General features: G+C 45.7%; 5 protein-coding genes across 5 annotated transcripts; 2 read left to right on the forward strand and 3 right to left on the reverse strand.

Annotated features, from left to right (window-relative positions):
- Positions 1-850: 850 nt before the first annotated feature.
- Positions 851-2,342, forward strand: HO133_008188 (uncharacterized protein; the record flags this gene model as incomplete). The annotated part of the gene is made up of 2 exons (XM_037299056.1): positions 851-889; positions 945-2,342. 2 exons carry the CDS (start codon positions 851-853, stop codon positions 2,340-2,342), a joined length of 1,437 nt encoding a protein of 478 aa, XP_037156392.1.
- Positions 2,343-4,495: 2,153 nt separating this feature from the next.
- Positions 4,496-7,285, reverse strand: HO133_008189 (uncharacterized protein; the record flags this gene model as incomplete). Its single annotated transcript, XM_037299057.1, has 1 exon — positions 4,496-7,285. The coding sequence occupies one exon, from the start codon at positions 7,283-7,285 to the stop codon at positions 4,496-4,498; it is 2,790 nt and encodes a 929-aa protein (XP_037156393.1).
- A 4,255-nt stretch (positions 7,286-11,540) lies between these two features.
- HO133_008190 (uncharacterized protein) lies at positions 11,541-12,999 on the reverse strand (the record flags this gene model as incomplete). The annotated part of the gene is made up of 6 exons (XM_037299058.1): positions 11,541-11,675; positions 11,741-11,857; positions 12,097-12,267; positions 12,338-12,376; positions 12,437-12,715; positions 12,772-12,999. The coding sequence occupies 6 exons, from the start codon at positions 12,997-12,999 to the stop codon at positions 11,541-11,543; spliced, it is 969 nt and encodes a 322-aa protein (XP_037156394.1).
- Positions 13,000-13,361: 362 nt separating this feature from the next.
- HO133_008191 (uncharacterized protein) lies at positions 13,362-14,760 on the reverse strand (the record flags this gene model as incomplete). Its single annotated transcript, XM_037299059.1, has 5 exons — positions 13,362-13,675; positions 13,728-14,167; positions 14,227-14,350; positions 14,406-14,532; positions 14,620-14,760. 5 exons carry the CDS (start codon positions 14,758-14,760, stop codon positions 13,362-13,364), a joined length of 1,146 nt encoding a protein of 381 aa, XP_037156395.1.
- Positions 14,761-16,032: 1,272 nt separating this feature from the next.
- Positions 16,033-17,282, forward strand: HO133_008192 (uncharacterized protein; the record flags this gene model as incomplete). Its single annotated transcript, XM_037299060.1, has 5 exons — positions 16,033-16,218; positions 16,276-16,651; positions 16,704-16,821; positions 16,876-16,943; positions 16,993-17,282. The coding sequence occupies 5 exons, from the start codon at positions 16,033-16,035 to the stop codon at positions 17,280-17,282; spliced, it is 1,038 nt and encodes a 345-aa protein (XP_037156396.1).
- Between the last annotated feature and the right edge of the window lie 271 nt (positions 17,283-17,553).

Below are 17,553 nucleotides of genomic sequence, written 5' to 3' on the forward strand. Positions count from 1 at the left end.
TGAGAAAAAGCTCGCAGCACGATTTGATTGGTGCATCACGTAGAGCGCTCGAGGACTATTACTGAGCAAAATTCGGATACGGGACGTTTGGAAAGATTTCCAGTCAAGCCACCAACGAGTAGTGCTTGACAAGATAGGAAACTGCATGTAATTGAGTCATCATGCTACAGACGTACAGACCTCTCTCAAAAGTGGTTGAGGGAAGAAAAAGCTATAGTACGGTTCCTGAAATAAGTTGAACGCGATTTTGGTTGCAAATCCACGGCCCAACGGGAGCTCGACATACCTAAAATATCCTGATCGACAATCATCGTGCATAAACAACGGTGCCTAGTTGATGATAAGAAAACTCTGATTGATAAAGTTGTTCTCTTCATTCTTTTTGAAAGTCAGCCTCATCCTGTCGCGAGAGATGTTGGAATTCAGCCTTCGAAAACGGTTTTGGCCATAAATGGTTAGTCGGTCAGATATGCTTTTTCGCCACCACTTGCTAGGGTCGAGGGCCGGAACGACTTATCATTCTTGAGACACTTTAACTTTTTTACCTTTGAAGATGCGATGGTGATGTCGGACGACGGATATGCATGCATTTCAGCAAGCCTGGCTCGCATTAAAATCACGGGCTGGTGGAGAGTCACCCAACAATTAATCGTGTACTACTTTCGCCAGCATATGGTTTGCAAATCCATCGAGATCCATGTCAATGGTATAGTTGACTTTCCTGGACACTCGTATTCATCAATAGCGCTTCGAGAAATTGTGTTTGTGCACAGCTATAACCCGAGCCTTACCTAGAAGCGACATGTGGTCTCTTCCGTTGAGTTGAAAAGACGTCCAATGCCAGGCTCTGATGGAACATTTGCCTCCCAATAAGCACGATGTGACAGTGGTGAGCATGCCAAGAACACTTGACATAGCATCTGACGGCTGATGGATATTCGCAGTCATGGAAGGGGCCCAAAGACCCTGAGAACCCTCGAAACTGGAGCAAAGGCCGAAAATGGACCAACGTGCTCATCATAAGTGCTCAAGCAACTATCTCACCCGTTGCCTCGACCTTCCTGGCCGTCACAGACCTGACCGTAGCAGACGATTTTCACGTCACCAATGTGTACTTGCCTAGTCTTCCCGTCGCTGTATACGTACTGGGACTTGGTCTGGGACCCTTATTTCTTGCGCCATGCTCTGAACTATATGGACGACGAATCGTCTTCCTGACGGCTTTCTTCCTCTTTACGATCCTGAATGCAGGATGTGCAGTCGCACCGAACATGGCGGCGCTGGCTCTCTTACGATTTGCTACCGGAATGGCCGGATCAGCAGGACCTGGGCTTGGTGCTGGCATTGTCAGCGACATGTTTGAACCCAAGGAGCGCGGCAAAGCGCAAGCAGTCTATGGCCTTGGGCCTCAAGGTGGCCCTGTGTTGGGAGGCGTCATTGGGGCATTCCTCCTGGAGCTGACTGGAAATTGGAGATGGCTGCTCTGGCTCATGACAATGGCATCTATTCCAATGAACACGCTATCTTTCTGTCTCCTCCGAGAGACCTACGAGCCTGTACTGTTTGAGTGGAAGGCTAAGAAGCTTCGCGAGGAAACTGGGGACAGCACCTACCGAGTCAAAAACGGAATTAGGCCACGGGAGCTGTTTCTCCACGCCATGACCAGACCGTTCCGGATGTTGTTCACAGTCCCAATATGTACGGTGTTGAGCCTTTACACATCACTAGTCGTCGGGATATTCTTCATCCAGCTCACCACCCTCCCGCTCCTTTATGGTCCCATCCCCGAATTTGGGTTGTTCTCATACAAGTGGGAACATGGTCTAGATGGTCTTGCATACCTTGGCGGTGGCCTTGGCCTTGTGTGGGCCACGTTAATTGGGATCTTTGGCCTCAACCGCTCGCGTAAGTGGATGGCTACTCATTTCGGAAATGGCGAAGGGAGACCTGAGTTTCGACTGCCTCTCCTTTTCTTCGGAATGATACTTATACCCGTCGGCCTGTTTCTCTTCGGTTGGTGCGCACAAGCACGCGCCCACTGGGTTCTGCCACTTCTTGGTGCGGCCATCTTCAGCTGTGGTATGCAGATCGCCTACGTCTCGATCCAAGTGTATACTGTCGACACATTCCGGACTTATGCAGCTAGTGCCCTGGCTGCAAATGCCGTCGCTAGAGGCGTTATGGGATGCTTCCTCACCATCCTCGGCTTCAAAGTCTTTGAAAGCTTGGACTACGGCTGGGGAAGCTCACTGTTGGCGTTCGTAGCACTTGCTGCGCTTCCAGTACCAGTGGTTCTGTATATATATGGCTCAAAATTGAGGGAAAGAACCATCGAATCTTAAGACTGAACATTGAGCTTTGGTTCGCTGCGTTCGCGCTTGTCACAGGGACCTTGAGCCGTAGTCCAGGCACGGAGCTGCCGGGCAAAGTCACAGTCGAAGCGGTAGAAATCCTTCCAGACTGGATATGACTGGCACCAGAAACAATGTCTATCGACTCTCTAATGCTCTTGTCAATAAATCACGGGAAACATGAAAGCAAAACAATTTCTGGTTGGATGGCTGCCAAGCCGCTAGGACGGGTATCTATATTTAGCGTATGCAAAAAGAATGCCATTTCTTGGCATAGCGATTTGACTCCCACAACCGTCTGTCTTATTTTTGATTCCAGTAAGTGTAAGTAAAACATGGCAAGTTTGTTGTATACCAATTGTATGGATTGTTTTGAAGATTGCGGAAATGTTATATCATTTTGAGATCGATTGAAATCTCGTTGAACTCATCGTGATCAACCGTGACATTGCAGCCTACCGCTGCCTGAATCCTTACCCTCGCTCTTAACAAGCAATTACATGGAGTGCCATCAGGAGACACATAGCTATTGCATGTGTTAAAGGATTTAATTTCTTGTGAGATTAAGGTGCTATAGCAATATCATCAAATATCATAGACCGACTCCGCTGCTGCTGGTATCGTCTGCTATTATCTTCCATCCTTCAACAATGTCCTCCAAGCCGGCCTTCCTAACCGTTCCCTTGGAACTGCGCCATCAAATATACTCCCATCTCCTCATAAACGACGCTGTCGTCAAAATAGCTTCCGGGGCAATGGTGAAATCTCTACGAAATGGAATAATTCGCTCTTGTTGGCAAACTTTTCATGAAATGCTCGAGTACTATTACGCCAACAACACCTTCCTGCTCTCACTACTCAGCCCGCTAGAGAGCACACCAAGCCTTTTGAAACATCTAGGCCGCATGCAACATTTACAAGTCGAAATCGGAGATTTAGTGCTCTCGCCAACCCACACAGCGTTCTTCTTGCACCGGCACACGCAGCGGCGAAGTGAGTGGTTCTTGAATACCTTACGTCAAGCGAAACGAGGTCAGGAAGGGAGATACCTGAAGACTTTGGTTGCAATCGACCGTTGTGGCACTTCCATCGTATCTGAGTGAGTGTATTTCCGCAGCGAGTTCCAGCAGATTAAGGAGTCGCAAAACCAGTGCGACACTTACTTGAGTCCCGCATCTTTCTCGATCCAGGCAGCTTGACGTAAAATCGATACGGACGCTAATGGGCGGTACTAACAGAAGCATACCACCCACGGCGCAAATATGGAAAGATCAGAAATGGAGGGAGGAGAAACGAAGAGAAATGCTGGCAACCGTGCTGCGGCCTCTGTGCCATGTTGTTGACAAGATCACCATCGAGAGTCGAGCCATGTCTGAAGAGCGGGATCAATGGGGACGTTTGAGTGCGAAATTTCTTACAGTTGTGGGTGCAGGCATCGCTGACTTACAGACAGCCAGGACTTGGAATGTGGTCCTCAGTGTTGGTCAAGTTAGGCCACTGGCGTGAGTTGGAGAATATATGTTTTGCCAAAGAGGGAACACATACCTCCTAGTAATCCACGCCAAGGTACTCCAGCGCAAGCAATTAGGAGGGACAGTTGCACGGTCACCGCGCTGCCTGAGCAGGCGCGCTGCCGGAAGTAAATTGCAGTTGTAGCTTTACGAGTCTCAAAAACATAGAGACTTTCAACTGTGAGCAGCAGGATTTCTTTTCGCCAAAAGTTTGTCTGAGCCGGGTTCATGTGATGAAAGCGGAGACATTAGGCTTGATAGCCATTGGATGTGTGTCCGATTTAGAGGATGAGAGAGATAGATCAAAGGAGCATGGTCCAATATGAGGGATTCGAAGCATAAATTGTATCATTCAATCAGATGGAACACTCTGCGACGTAAAATGGCAGGGTCACGGACTCTGAATAGGGACTCAAGCAGCCAATTTCGGCTCCAACTCCTGAGACTATTGGTTGCTGAAATAACGAATTTGGCGAGTTGCTGGAAAGTGGGTCTAGCTAGGACGGAAAGTAATAGGTTGAATCTCTCTAGCACAGATTCACTGTGGTAACCCTTGGCCATTGCAACGGCCGAAACCACTTTTGAAACGTACAATGTAAAACACGCTGTGCCGCTCGCATGAAAGCCCCGTACTCAAACCCCCCTATTCTTCAACGCCCTCTTGAGCTTTTTCTGAAAGCCAAAGACATGATCCGGCCCAATCATGGTGTAGTGCGCCCCTTCGACCTCATGAAAGCGAGGTTCCGTATCCACAAATCCGGTCCACTTCCTCAAATGGCCATCAAGCCATTCTTTCCGAGAAAGCGCGAGCACTTTCAATGGCGTGGCGTAGAAGACATCCATCGTTTTCACAAGACCTGACGGCTCGTACAGCCTGGCCATGCTTTGCAGGCCGAAGGCTAAACTCGCCCAATTCGACAGGCTCTCCGGGGACAAGGAAAGCTCGGCCCAGCGCGCTGGATCTGCACTAGACTTTATATACGCCAGGGCGTTTTGTTTCGATCGTCTCTCGAACTTATTGCCTGCGTTGTCTGCATGCTGTTCTGTAATTAAGCCTAGGAAGTAGGACAGATGCAAGAGGCACTGTGTCCAATTGAGCTGCTCCATTCGCGACTTAATGTGTGGAGGTAGGTTGAAAGACCCAAGGAAGCGCACTTCGTCACCACTGGCCTCCAAAACTTTCGTGATTTCGAAAGCCAGCATTGTACCGTAGGAATAGCCTGCTAGCGCATAGGGACCTTTCGGCTGTTGAGTTTTGATCGCGGCATGGTAGACCGCCACGGCCTGGTTGATGCTCTCAAAATATGGCTCTCCGTCGAAACCTCTGGCCCGCAGTGCGAATATTGGTCGGTCTGATATAGACTTGGCGAGGCCGAGAAAGACGAGAATCTCCCCAACGCCGGGATGGACTAGCCACAATGGCGTTCTGCTCCCATTTGGTTGCAGTCTCACCACAGGGTCGTATTTCCTTGGACCGTGGGTGTCATATATGGCTCTTGCCAAAGATCGCACAGTAGGGTAAGCCATGATCTTGACTATTGGGACTTCATCGATCAATAAGCGCTTTTCAATCTGCTGTTTCAGTCGAATTAGATGCAATGACGTGACGCCCATCTCAAGAATCGTTTTCTCCACCCCAAAATCTTCTTCAAAAAGCTCCACGGTGTTGGCAAACTCATTCAAAAGCAACCGCTCCATCTCGTTGGCTGGCGGCACGTAATGGGAGGCCCGGTAAGTTTGGATCAGAGCGTCATTCTCTTCCTTGTGCTTATTATAGTCGCCGTTTTCCATTGCTTTTCGTATCTTCGCACGCGAAAACTTGCCTAGTGTAGACTTCTGTAGTAAGAGACTATCAAGTGGTAAGATATATGGGCAAGCACCAGTCTGCAACATGACTACCTGCACAATGGCTTTCTGGGCATTGATTCGTGAATGGACGTCGTTGCTCGGATAGTTAGGAGAGTAAACAAGGCAGATATTCTCTGTTTCCATTCCACTTGAGCGATAAGGAAAGCATATAATGTAGCCTGGCACGATCTCAGGTAATGAAAGCCCTTCAACTGCGGTCTCTATTTGATGAGGAAGATACTTGACCCCATTAACGATGATGGTATCCTTCCAACGTCCTACGAGGTTAAGCTGACCAGCCGTATCAATCAAGGCCCGATCTCCAGTCTTGAACCAGCCATCTCGAGTGAACGCTTCGGCTGTGGCGGAAGGATTGTTATAGTATTCTCCGAACACTACAGGTCCTGTCAGTTCAAGGTTGCCAGCCTCGTTCGGCACAGCTACTCTTGTCTCGTCATCTTCGACCGGTACGGTTATACGAATCTGGACACCCGCCATACATGTGCCAAGAGAGGCAAACTCGTACCCATTCTCCAGGTCGTAATCCGGACATTGACAGTTGAAGATTGCACCAGCGCAAGTCTCGGTCATTCCGAACCCTGGTGTGATCGCGTTCTTGGGCGCGCCGTATTTGCAAAGTAGCTTTGACATGGCATCACACGTGTCGACTACGTTAGTCTCTCCACCAGTCGCCAGGAATCTCAAACAACTCAAGTCTAACTCTTTTAGCCGTAGATAGGCATTTTCGGGCTCAGACTCCGTCTCCTCCCGTATCTTTGCAAGAAAGAAATTGGGAGCAAAGGATCTCGCCACACTGTGCTTGCTAATGAGTTCGAGGAAAAACAGTGGGTCCGAGAGTACTTCTGAACTGGGGATGTGAATTTGGTCCACGTTGAGGTACAAAGCTTGCAGGTGTATCTCCACCATACTGGCCACATGGTCCAGTCCTATCCAATTCAGGAACGGCTTCCCAGGGTCAAGATCCTTGACGGAGGATTTACTCGTAATAGCAGTAAGAATCTGTTCATGGCTTAGACCAACGGCTTTTGCATTTCCAGTACTGCCGGATGTGAGCATCAACAAAGCCAATTCTGTCTCAGAGGAACATTTCAGAACTGTGAGTGCGCATATGTCCGAAGCCTCCGTGGAGAGCAAAGTCTCGACAGTATGGATATTCAAGACTTCCTGATCAGTGAAGTCGTCTAAAAGGTTGAGCCGAGTCAGACAGATCGGGTCTCGCAGTAGAGTGTGAAGATGGCATATATGTCTCTCGCGTTGTTTCGTGTCGTTGCTGAATGGGGTTGACATTGCAGGAACACCTCCGGCATAAAGGACTGACCAAAACCATATGATATTATCGAGATGGTTATCCAAGTGGAGTAGGACAACAGAGCCTTGCTTGAATCCCTTGACACATGTAAAGTGTCGGCTGTTGGATAGAGCTAGCGACAGCAGCTTGTCGTATTGCACGCTGTAGCCACTAGTTGTCTCCCCAGACCGGTAAATGATAAGGCTTCGAGGCCTGTTCCCGCTTGCTCGTGATATTAAGAGATCTTTTAAGCCATTGAGATGCATTGTGACTGCGTGAGAGCTTCTAAGCAAGAGCAGGTTACCAGAAGCTAAGGTCATGCATTCAAATCCAGTATGCGATAGACAATGATCCAAATACGTAGAAGTTCTCCGCGATTTACCATTTCGAAATGGAGAGTCCCCTACAACTTTCATAGGCTAGATGTGAGGCTATGTGGGGAGAAATTTGGGATGCTGCAAAGCCATTAGCGCACACTAGTAGTGAAGAAAGTGAACCTCTGTAAGGCAAGGATGAAAAAAGCGGCCGTAATTGTACACGGTTGACAAAACTTGGAGCCAGCCAACACACCATCAACTGCTTCTCTATAACACAGGAAGTGATTTACCACTCCCCACTTACGCGAATAGCCCTACAATGAGGATGACTCCGATACCCTGCAAGGAAAGCAAGGAAAAGACATTTAGCGACGAGCCATCTTGCTCGCAGTGTGTGCCGTGCACACCATCATTCCTGCACGATTGTCGCAGAAGCACCTGCTATCAGAGAAGGTGAAAATCAGGGGGTTACCTGCAGTGTTTCGAGCTTGCATACTTCGGCCGTAAGATGACGTGCTGCTTGAGGGGCAGCGTTACATTCTGTAATCCGAACGTGATTAGGCTAGGGTCAGATGGTTTACCGGCTTGCGCGCCAGGGAAATACTTATGAATGAATGCTTAGCGCCTTGGCGTGGTTGATTCATGTATCTACTGTAGGTGGCTAGTGTTGGGAATACCTCGACGCCGCCACTCATACGACATACCCCACCTACAGTTCAACGGATGACGTGATCTTTGTTACCCATTACACCTCTTCCCCAACCCGTGCACCCGTCTTATCTCACCGCTCTCGACGGTCCAGACCGGTCTGATTTAGCTGTTTATTAGTCCGATATATGTACTTAGTAGACTAGTCGACTATTGGTGGAAGAGGCTGAGATGTGTTTCGCGGAGGCTCTATCTAGTATTAGGTTCGATTTCTGATGGCGGTGGTACAATGGTGTTGCGGTGCTTCTTCTTTTCTTGTACACCACTTTTTGATACATCTACACCCCTCATATGGTTCAGAGGGATTTAGTTCGTAATAGGGTCGATTCCTATTGGCGCTGGTACAATGATGTTGCAGTGCTTCTTCTTTTCTGGCAGCGCCAATAGCCCGATTACCGATGTTTCCCGTGGTCGTGGGTTCGAATCCCAGTTGTAACCTGGTCTGGCTTGAGTGCAGCAGCAGGAAGTGGTTATTCCCGTGAGTTGGTAACCGTCCAGACGCGGGACGGGGAACATTCGCTTAGTCAGCCACTCCGAAGTAGAATAGCGTCCGCGCTTATATTATAATTGCGAAATTTTCGCGTAAGATTTAAATAACTTATAAATATTAAATATTAAATATTTAATAATACTTTATAAAGATCTCGAAAATTTTAAAGTATTTTTAAGATTATTTTAAGTTAATTATAGAACTATCGCGAAAATTTCGAATTATCTTTTAAAGTCTCGAAAATTTCGAGTTAATAATAATAGAATTATCGCGAAAATTTCGAATTATCTTTTAGAGTCTCGAAATTTTCGAAATTTTTAAATTAATAATAGTATTTTTAAAATTATTTTAAGTTAATTATAGAATTATCGCGAAAATTTCGAATTATCTTTTAGAGTCTCGAAATTTTCGAAATTTTTAAATTAATAATAGTATTTTTAAAAATTATTTTAAGTTAATTATAGAATTATCGCGAAAATTTTAAATTATCTCTTAGAGTCTTAAAATTTTCGAAATTTTCGAATTAATAATAATAGAATTATTTTAAAAATTTTAAGATAATTATAGAGTTATAACGAAGATTTTAAAATATTTATAAATCTCGAATTTTTCGAATTATTTATAAATTTATTATAAAAAAAATATATATAATAAAAATATAATAAATAACTAAGTTATTAAATTTATTTAAAAAAATAACGTTTATAATATCTATAAATTATAGATATTTTTAAAAATAGAATATTTTATATAATAGATTATAGTATTTTATATAATAAAGAAAAAAAGCTTTAAAATATAATATAAGAATAAAAAAGTAGATTTAATTTTTGTTAAGAACGATCTTTAACGAGGCCTCGATAGGTACGTATTCTATTGATATATGTAATAAAGATATAGAATACAATATGGCCTGCTGGCAGATATGTGCGTAGTGCCAAGCCACTAGTGCCTTGGCAAGGAATCCGTAACAATTTTATAGTATCTTTATATATATTAAAATAAAAGAAAATAAAAAATAAATAAAAATAAATAATAAATAAAAATAAGTAAGTATATTAATAAAGAAAAGAATTCTTATTTTATATATATATTAATATATAGAATAGTTATTAATATTTACTTCTAGAGAATTTAAATTTTTTTTATCTCGAAATTATCGTTTAAAATTATCGTTTAAAATTATTATTCGAAATTATCGAAATTATAGCTACAATAATTTCGAATAAAAAAAATCGAAAATTTTAAGTCGCTTAAATTTTTGCTAAGGGTAACCGTTCGAGATAATTATTAGATTACTTTAAATTTAAGTTTATCGTATTTATTAGCTAAATTTATATATATAAAGAATATATTTAATATAAGTTAATAACCGTCTTCTTAATAATAATAACTATCTCTAAAACTCGAATTTTTCGCTATAATAAATATTCTCGAAAAATTCGCGACGCTTCGCGTTTTTATAAATCGTTAGCAGTACCCCTACGGGGGGTTTATATTTAGATCCAAATAGGGGTGTCTAACTTCGGGGCTCGATAACGAGTCCCCTACGGGGGCCCTACGAAGGCCCTACGGGGGGTGCTCTTATAATATTCTTCTATTTATAAAGCGAAAATATCGAATTTCGATATTTGATGATAGGGGGTAGGGCTTAGGGTAGGGCTTAGCGTGGGTCACCGTCCAGGCGCGCCTGGACGGTTACCAGACCCCGTTGAAGGCCACATTCTTCGTGCGGGGGCACGAACCGTGGTTGTGGGTCGCGTTCAGAGGGATTTAGTTCGTAATAGGGTCGATTCCTATTGGCGCTGGTACAATGGTGTTGCGGTGCTTCTTCTTTTCTCACATCGGGTTTGCGCTTTAGCGTCAGCGACTTTTGAACTGCATTGAAGGAAACCTTCCACAACCTGGAGTATTGGAGCATTTGGATTGATTTCCTGCAGAAGTGTCTTAAAATCTCACACACCCTTGACTATTGAAGTAGTGGACCCAATTTTCGGCAGATTCGCCTTGAAACACGGCAAGAAAATCCCCCACGCATCTCTACTCATTTGAGTTGTCGAACCCGTTTCCTGCAGAAATTCCTGGTATAACGGCAACTCTGACCTGCGTCGAAGAGAAACTTTAACACCCTTGATTATTGAAGCAGTCGAGTATTTTCTGTATAATTAGTTCCAAACACAGAAACTTTGACATGCATTCAAAACTGTGCCTCACACCTTTGCATATGTCCGTGGAATGACACCTCCGAAGGGTTCCTCGCTAAGCAAGAAAAAGTTAGGTGTGACATGGCAATCGAGGCGAGCTATGCGGAGGAATGGAGAGATCTTCACCTAATCATGTGCAAGTTCCATAGCTATTTCCTATTTCTTTCTCAGCGCGCATATACTACTCACTGCCGACTACTGTAATAGTCGCGCACACTGACCTGATCTGAGGGGACGCACATGTATCAAAAAAGGGTGTATACGTATGAGTTCCCAATGAATTTAGTAGTAACTCTCTAAGTGTCCAATAAGATTTGGCGAAAAACTATCTCTATGAATTAGCCAGGTCAGCTAGAAACTTGGTCTGGATCCGTGCGACTTCTAGACCAAAATTAACCCGTTTTTGTAGCCTCACGATGGCTTATTTCGAGGTCCAGGACTACCATTGCGGACCATTGAGAGCGTTGTCTTGTCTACGGATTACCTATGAAGTCTCCCGGATTGAACTCCGAGCCCCTCTCTATCAGGGTTGAGTTACTGTGGCTTCAATTTCTAGGGATTAAAATGATGGGTAAAAAGGCTCGGGTTAGACAAGAAAATGTACAATACTGGCGCAGAGATTACCTAGAGAGTGTGTGTATGTATGCAACGATTTGACGAAGGAGCTTTTACGGAATCCTTTGGAAGTCAGGGTGCATGTACGAACTACGGACCGGCCCGATAGTGTGTGATTGAGAAATTCCATGGGCGAGTTTATAGTCCAGGAGACTCGGACGCCATGTGCTTAAAACAAACAATAAGATTAAGAGCTTGATTGAAAATAGTTCCAACGAGCCTCGATAATTGCCAAAGCCGATCCTCTAGGCTCTTCAACTCCAATGAAATCAAAGCGAGGGTCCGCTTCTTGAAACAGAAGCTTCCATTCGTCCTGGTCGCGCTCCCGGGAGTCAAAGATTCCTAGCATGTTCAAGTCCGCACTTGAGGTAGTATTCATGTACATACCTGAAGTCCTTTTCTCTCCACTGCGCCATCGTTCCAAGCTCGGGTAAGCATGTATCCTGGATCACGACCCGAGTGTCGTGCCTCAACGCCGGTCTGAGACAGCGAAGTATCTGTACACTGTACTTATCAGAGCAATTGTGGAAAATTCAGCGGAAGTAATAGACATCTGCCTCGACCGACTGCTCTGCGAAGAAACCATGCGCCATGAAGTTTACTCGAGATGGTAGTTCGGCTGGAAGATCGGAGGCTGCGCCTTCGATGACCTACGGCATATCTTGAACGATGATGTGAAGAGACTGGTATCTCTGGCCTAGAGGGATGGCGACATGACCCCTTCCTCCGCCGATATGAACCACCAAGCACTTAACCAAACCATCCCATTTATAATTGTTGATGATATAAGAAACCTCAAAACCAGATCTTGAGGTATATGCCTTCATGGCGTTCGCAAATTGCGCCCCACGACGTGGATCCGAGCCAATACTTTGATATATGGAATTTCCTGTGTCGTTAGCAAGAGCATAACCCTAGGCAACGTGTCAGTAACCCTGGTGATCGAAATCATCATGGACGCGTCAACCAAAATACGAAACTCACAATTTCATTGACTTCCTGGTGAAGCCGGCCACTTCTCCACTGCATCCATGACTTAATAACATTTCAGCCTCAGGATAAACAGCAAACGAAAATACGTACTCGTGTTGCCGCAGGCCACATTTCCTCGCGACCTGTTTTCATCCAATCGTGCATGCACGGTTCAGCTAGAAGGTTAGATGCAGCGGTATGTGCCACGAGACCTTTTGTAGGCTCCGAGAAGACTCGCATCATCATGGCATGACGGAGAAGGCGCCGAAGTAGCTGCTCGTTGAGCCCTGTCGACTTCGACAGGTGTGCATATGAGACTTGCTCTCCCACGGTGAACTTCTTTGCAATATCGAATCGAGTGATAGCTTGTAGACAGAGCATATTGTTATGCTATTTACATAGACATGGTGAGCTGTTACTCTTCGCATTTTATGAGTGTCACCTACCCCACCGTGACGAAATAGCAGATTGAGGGGACCAAGAAAGAGATCATGAAGCTCTGCGGTTGCGTCAAGCACAGCGTCTTGGTTCTCCAACAGACCCTCTGGTAGCGATCCGGATGCATTTGCCTCAAAGGACGGAAAAGGAAAAGTTTCTTTGACAAGCGACTCATGCACAGCTTTGACAGATCTGTTTATGACGGCGGCCAGCTCTAGAATACGAGAGTTCTCCATCTTTAAAGAATGGAAAAACACTGAACGCGCGAAGCATCGCCCTAGACCATATATCGCACATCTAAAGTAACTTAAATTGTGGTATTGAAAGGTAGTGAATGGAGATGCAGGGTCAATCTATGGCGGAGTCCTTCGAGTCCCCACTAGCTGCGCGCGTGGCATCGTATGCCTTTCTGAACGAGCCTTGTCAACTTCGGCAGGCGCGGTATTTGCAATGAAATGCAGTGTGAGATTGTCAAATCATAAGACGCATAAGCTATTTTTTAGTGTGATTGCTGCTGCCTACATGTATCCCATAAATAGAGCGTGGCTTCTGAGACAAGAAAATTGCTTCTACGAACCGAAAAAGCGTTGCTAGACAGCTATACAGGAATTGTCTCCATCACGCTCTCGTAAACTGCTGGCTTGTAAGTCAACTTCTTAGTAATTTTAAGCCCAACTGATTCCAGTATCTCTAGCCATTGTGTCTCTGTGCGCTCCCTAGCGCCAAATGCACACATCATACTCAAGTCGATCGACGTTACATGCCAGTCAACGTGGGCGTTGGGGAGAACTATTTCGTCAATCAGAAGCACTGAATCCTTGCCCATCGCAGTCATGACGCTTCGGAGAATGAGGCGGACCCTCTCGTCTGAATGATTGTGTAGTACGCCGCGTAGAAAGTAGAATTTTGCTCCTATGTCTTTTATTCAGAATGACACTCATCCTGTTTTCAAGAACTGGCATACCTTTGACTGGCTGCGGCTCGAAGAAGTTGTGGACCATGTTTTCCACGCCTAGTATTTGAAGCGCACGATCGATGGTATGAGGCAGATCCTGCAGTATGACACGTCCCGCGACTTGAGGATACTGAGCTTTGAACTCGGCACACTGATGGCCGATGCCTCCTCCAATGTTGACAAACACGGGAGCTTCTGGATTCCACGCTTTTGTCTCTTCTTCCACTGGATACACAGATAGCCATGTCTCGGCTCCTTCGCGCCGAGAGGCCATGTATTGGTTGAAGTATTCCAGATTTTTTGGGTGAGACTCGAACCACTCAAAAGCTCCGAGCTCTGTCTTCCACGCATCTTGGAATACTGAATGGTAATAATCGGAGATATCCTGGTATTTGATCTTTTCCAGAAACCTGGGCAGTTCCTGGTATTGTGGGCCAATTGTTTCAAAACTAACGAGCTATGAGTGCGGGGGAAGGCTGAGGAAGATCGAACAACGTGAGCCACTCACCAGTGATTAATGCCTGCTTGGTTACCCTTGATGGCCAAATTCCTGCTCACGTTGTTTGCTGCAAATGTGTCTTCCTGGGTCTCATTGATTATTCCTACGGAAGAAAGGTATCGTAAGAGGCGGCCTGAATCAAGATCATTATGCGCTCTTCCAGCAGGTTGATGAACAGGCTTCTGAACCTAAGAGGAGACGATCGGCTCCAGTGCTTCCGGCGAGATCCCCCACGCTGAGCGGACTTTCACTTGCAGTGAGCAAATCAAAAAGCTTGAGGTCGAATCCGACACGAACGGCTGATGTTTGAAGGTGCTGGTAGAGTAAGTCACTGAACAAAGTTTGAAGCTTTGGGAGCGGATCAATGTGAGATTGGAAGGATAGACTTGGAAATACGCTCACATAGTAGCCAAGTCTATGTACCGTATCATCACTCCCCTCCAGTGAGTATGTCAGATCACGAAGCACGGTCTGAAGTTTCCTGCGACCGCTTTCATCAGCCGCATCGACTAGCAATTTCACTTGATCAACAAGGCTTTCCATTCTGTCCGGACGGGGAGGCCCTAAGGGAAGCTGTCAAGGAGGGCGGGAGAGGGAAAGCACACTGGAACATGTTAAATGTTCCTGTGGAGTCAGGAACCGAGCACTTTATGGCATTTACTAGTAAAGCAATTTCTCAGATAGCCAATGGTGTTCTACAATTTCAACGAATGCTGTTTTAATCGATCCAGGCGAGGGGTCATGCAGGCATGGATCATCGATTTAATCCCCACCTATTTGTACAGCCGGAAAATTCAGCAACTCGCGAGTTGCTTAACAGCTGCGCAAGTACATGACTCGAAAGCAGCACTCGGGCTAGACGCTAGCACTACGTGTCGAAATAAGGTTCCCAGCCTCCTCCCAGCCACCTGTTGGAACAACCACCTATTCTGTGTGGGTACATATACTGGCCCAGGGGCTTCCTGAGATAGAATAACTCATGCAACCTACACACCCTTCTTTTCACCATACCTGAACGTTGACCCCACGCACTAGCCCGCAGTGTCGATTTGGTAGCCAAGCCTCGCTCAATGCGACGTGCATAGGCGCCAGCGCCGAGAGCAATACGAGGGGCACCGCGATAGCGACTGTAGGTGCGGGACGGTCGTTTACTGGTCACTGACACTCCGATCTTGCCGAAGTGTGCGACCGCTACAGTTGCTGCTCCTCATGTGGTACCTAGCACTATTTTCAGATTATTTGAGAACGATAATTGATTTGCGTAGTGTACCAGGTGGATCGACATTTAAGTATTCCCGTTCAATACTTGAGTGGGATACATGACAGAATTCCACGGACCTTATCAAGTGATCGTCTCCGAGGGCTGACACTTCCTTCATGCACGTTGGTAGCTTGATGCACAGATTTCGCCATATGCAGGCCACCGGAACTTACCTTATTTTCATGGTCCGAGTTCTTTTGCGACCCAATTGTAACGTCTGAAATAAATTGGGCCAAAACAAGAGCGTAGAACCATGTTTATTCTGTAACGGTGGGTTGTGAGCAATCAGATCATTTGGGACTGACTCTGCAAGAGAAAATGAGAAACACCGCAACATCATTGTACCAGCGCCAATAGGAATCGAACCTATTACGAATTAAATCCCTCTAACCTGCAAGACCAGACTCGCGAACACATGTTATTGACACTTTGCCGCTCCTACAAGCATATAGAAAGCATTGCAGTCCTAGGCTACTACCTGTAATTGTGCTCACAACTCCAGGGCCCATTTACTGATTAGACTTTGAATCTCTTACTTCACTCCAATAATCCACATGTCTTTATCCGCCACCTCTCCACCCACACCACCACCTTTGGCTAATGAAGATAAAGGGTCATTTGTAACAGCGATATTTTGGGTCGAGACCGGAATCGCCATTCTGTTCGTTTGTGGACGTTTCTACGCAAGAACGCTCATCGGGGCGCTTGGCCTTGACGACTGGTCTATGCTTCTAACTGTGGTAAGCCAGTTGATTGTTCCTAGTCTGAACATAACGCAAAATGACTCGGCGCAACAGACCCTCCTCATCGCTACAAGCGCTGTGGTAACCAGCACGTCTAACCTTGGAGGCTTTCGACACTCTGCTTATGTGCCGCCGGAGAACGCCACCCAAGTGATTTTGAACACCTACATCCTTCAAACATTGACAACTTTTGCCTTCGGGACCAGCAAATTCTCTATAGGGTACATGATTCTACGACTGTTATCGACCGGCTCCGTCAAGCGTAGACGGTTTATTTGGGGACTGATAATATTTGCCTGCATCTATAATTGGGGAGAAACCCTCTCAATATGGTTTCAGTGCATGCCTACAAGAGCGCTGTGGGATTTCACCACCGCAGGGACTTGTTGGAGTCTTGAAGCAAAGTTAATCAACATATACGTTGGCGGTAGTAAGTAGACTGGATCAAATTTTGCAAACCAGGGAGCTGAAATTATTTCCAGCCTGGAATATCGTCATTGATTTCGTTCTTGCTCTGTTTCCTGCTACATTTATCTGGAAGCTGAAAATGGCCCTGGGTCAACGAGTGTCTCTTTCTGTTCTTCTGGGTCTCAGTCTTCTGTAAGCTCCTTCTCCTTGTGATTTATAAGTTCTTTCATTGAATTACTACATTAGAGCTGGCATGTGCGGTATCGCCAAGCTCACCTACGTACACTTGCTTAAGGACCTCTCCGACGTGACATGTAAGTTCACTCAACAGTATCACTGGGTAGTTAACACTTACTATTTCAGGGAATAACATTCCACTGGAGCTTTGGACAGGCTCAGAAGTTTTCGTGATAATTATATGTGGCAGCGTGCCGCCCTTGAAAGTCCTCTGGGATCAGCTTGTCAAGAAGATACGCCAGATACGCCATGTCCCAATGAGAGCCAACACCTATAGGCGTGCAGAAAATGGTTATATTGAGATGTCGGGCAAGCATAGGAATGAAGCCAGTCCGTTGAGCTCTACTACAGAGGATGGTGGACCAAGATGGATGACTGCGACAACGGAAATTCAGATCACCAACGAGAGTGGGTAAGGCGGAGCCTTGTCGTAACTCTGTCCCAAGTCAACTTATCTCACTCAAGGGTCTCGAAACCAACATGCTCACGAGATATTTGAATGTTGCGATCCTCGTGATTCTGATGACTGTCTTAAGATATATATTTATTCTTCGAAAATAAGTAGTGTAACACTGAAAGACAAATGTTATCATAACCATGCCTTTTGAAAGGCTTATGTGCTCATCGTATTTTTTCATCCCAGCACAAGTCATCTTTTGGCACTGGGATGCTGGCACAGTACATTAA

Source organism: Letharia lupina, assembly GCF_014066315.1.
Source record: "Letharia lupina isolate WasteWater1 chromosome Unknown contig_4, whole genome shotgun sequence".
NCBI lineage: Eukaryota > Fungi > Ascomycota > Lecanoromycetes > Lecanorales > Parmeliaceae > Letharia > Letharia lupina.